This window comes from Adiantum capillus-veneris, chromosome 28, assembly GCF_014529385.1.
Source record: "Adiantum capillus-veneris isolate H3 chromosome 28, ASM1452938v2, whole genome shotgun sequence".
In the NCBI taxonomy this organism is placed as follows: domain Eukaryota; kingdom Viridiplantae; phylum Streptophyta; class Polypodiopsida; order Polypodiales; family Pteridaceae; genus Adiantum; species Adiantum capillus-veneris.
The window spans coordinates 37,775,002-37,777,288 of record NC_140958.1 but is presented as its reverse complement, the minus strand read 5'-3'; the positions used below and the strand labels follow the sequence as shown (position 1 = coordinate 37,777,288).

Here is a 2,287-nt window from a genome sequence, read left to right as displayed (position 1 = left end):
TCACAAAAATGTTGCTTTGTAGATGTCAAAATGAGATGAAATTATATTTTTTCATAAAAATGAGCAAATGATCAATTTTGCAAGTTTGCAACAAAGCCAGTGAGCAAGGATCTTAAGGTTCTTTCAAAGAGAGAGAGAGAGAGAGAGAGTCGAAAAGAGAGAGAGAGAGAGAGAGAGAGAGAGAGAGAGAGAGAGAGAGAGAGAGAGAGAGAGTTGAAATGAAATAAAACTAGATGAAATTATACCTTTTCATAAACATGTTGCTCTGTAGATGTCAAAATGAGATGAAATTATACTTTTTCATAAAAATGAGCAAATGATCAATTTTGCAAGTTTGCAACAAAGCCAGTGAGCAAGGCTCTTAAGGTTCTTTCACAGAGAGAGGGTCAAAGAGAGAGAGAGAGAGAGAGAGAGAGAGAGAGAGAGAGAGAGATGAAATCAAATAAACTTAGATGAAATCATATCTTTTTCACAAAAATGTTGCTATGTAGATATCAAAATGAATTAAAATTATATGAAATTATATTTTTTTCATAAAAATATTGCTTTGGGTCAACACATTGAAGAACAAAGATATTCTTAATTTTAAACCCTTGCAAGATGGACATAAATAATAGACACATTGAAGAACTAAGATATTCTTAGTTTTAAACCCTTGTGAGATGGACATAAATAATCGTCACAAAAACCTTTGAGCCTTCAACCTGCTTAGGCTCGTTTGGCCTGTGTGAGCATATCATGCACAATATTGGGAGCTATTTTGCTTTGGTGAATATGCATGCTAACGTGCACATCTTGACCAAGAGTTATCAGGAACACATAGTATAAGTGTGAACATGCAAGATATCTTTTCTTCAAAGAAACACGTTCTTGAAATTCCTTGCACGAGCACGATGGATTCTTCCGAACCACAACATCAATCAACTCTGGATCTGAATCCACTGAGTTCCACACCTTTAGTTTGAACACCTCTTCAATGCCAATCTTCTTCACCACAATATCTTCCACATGCATTCTTCGAGTCAATGCATAAGTTACTTGTGTATATGCAAGCTTTGATACACCTGGTCTGTAAGGAAGGCGCTGCCTCTCCTCTACATTTGGGTCACTTGTCAGTGGGGTTGTGGCATCAATGATTGCCTGAATTTGTGTCAATGGAAAACCAAAGTCAAATCCTCCAACCACTAACTTCTTTGCCTCTACTATCTTCATGTGTGTCCCTTTTTCAATCGGCCAAATTATGGGAAGACTACTAGGAGCATGTAGCACAATATTACTAATGTTCCAGCAATGTCTAACATCTGTGTTGCAAAAGTAGCAAAACTTCTCCTTCTTCCATTGGACCATGTGGAAGTCACTCCAGAAGCACGGTGCTATCTCACCCCTGCAAACAAGTGCGTCACATTTCTTTCCAGATGCCCAGTTGCTACACTTGATCCTACTCGCCATCGGCACTCTCCTCAATGCCCACATGGTGGGATGCACTTCCACCTCACATGCCTCAAGATCATGCAATAGGCTTTCAGCATTGTCTCTTACTTTACCCTTTCCATGAATGATAGCTTCTTGTCTGTCTACTGTGACATAATTGTACTCCGGACGATGGCTGCACCTTGCTTCATCTTTGCTGTCCTCTTTATCCACTGACCTCTTGACCCGAAGGGTCTTCTTTTCACCTTTAAAGTTGATTCGTTGCGAATACATTGGAGTCCCAGAAATTGCATCATCCACTACCTTTGTAGTTTCAACCGGTGATGGTGTTTTGGCCTGTTGTGATATTTCTCTATCGATCAACACCTCTAGACTGGGCCCCGTTCCAATCAGTTTCCCCTCAAAGAAAGAAAGTTGCCTTGCACATTGAAAGTATGCATTGACAAGGTTGATGATGCATGCATCATACATACTAATTTTATGTTTATACCCCTCTCCAGCAAGCCATGAACCATGCTTAGATTCTGAAAGATTAGTCCTTGGCACCAGTGCATTGGCTATGGCCTCATTGTCCACAAGCACAAAGTTGCCCCAACGACTAGCCCTGTGATGCCACCAACCAAGACAACTCTCAAGATTCCGTATTGAGCTATCCAATGCCTTCCCTGTTGTCCACCATGCCCTTATTCGCCTAAAATTCTCAAGTGCATCAGACCTAGTAGATGCATTTCTCCAGCTCTCACACATGTCTAGATGGGTGGCCCTAAAGGGTGATGCAATATATCGATCTCTATGAATTTTGAGGCTTTCCTTCCAATGGAATAGGCAAGATCTCTCTCGACCGACCATCTCCTTT

At 40.4% G+C, this 2,287-nt stretch overlaps 1 protein-coding gene across 1 annotated transcript; it reads right to left on the bottom strand.

Annotated features, from left to right (window-relative positions):
- Positions 1-708: 708 nt before the first annotated feature.
- LOC147420300 (uncharacterized) lies at positions 709-1,449 on the bottom strand. Its single transcript, XM_086504502.1, has one exon. The coding sequence runs from the start codon at positions 1,447-1,449 to the stop codon at positions 709-711; it is 741 nt and encodes a 246-aa protein (XP_086360628.1).
- Between the last annotated feature and the right edge of the window lie 838 nt (positions 1,450-2,287).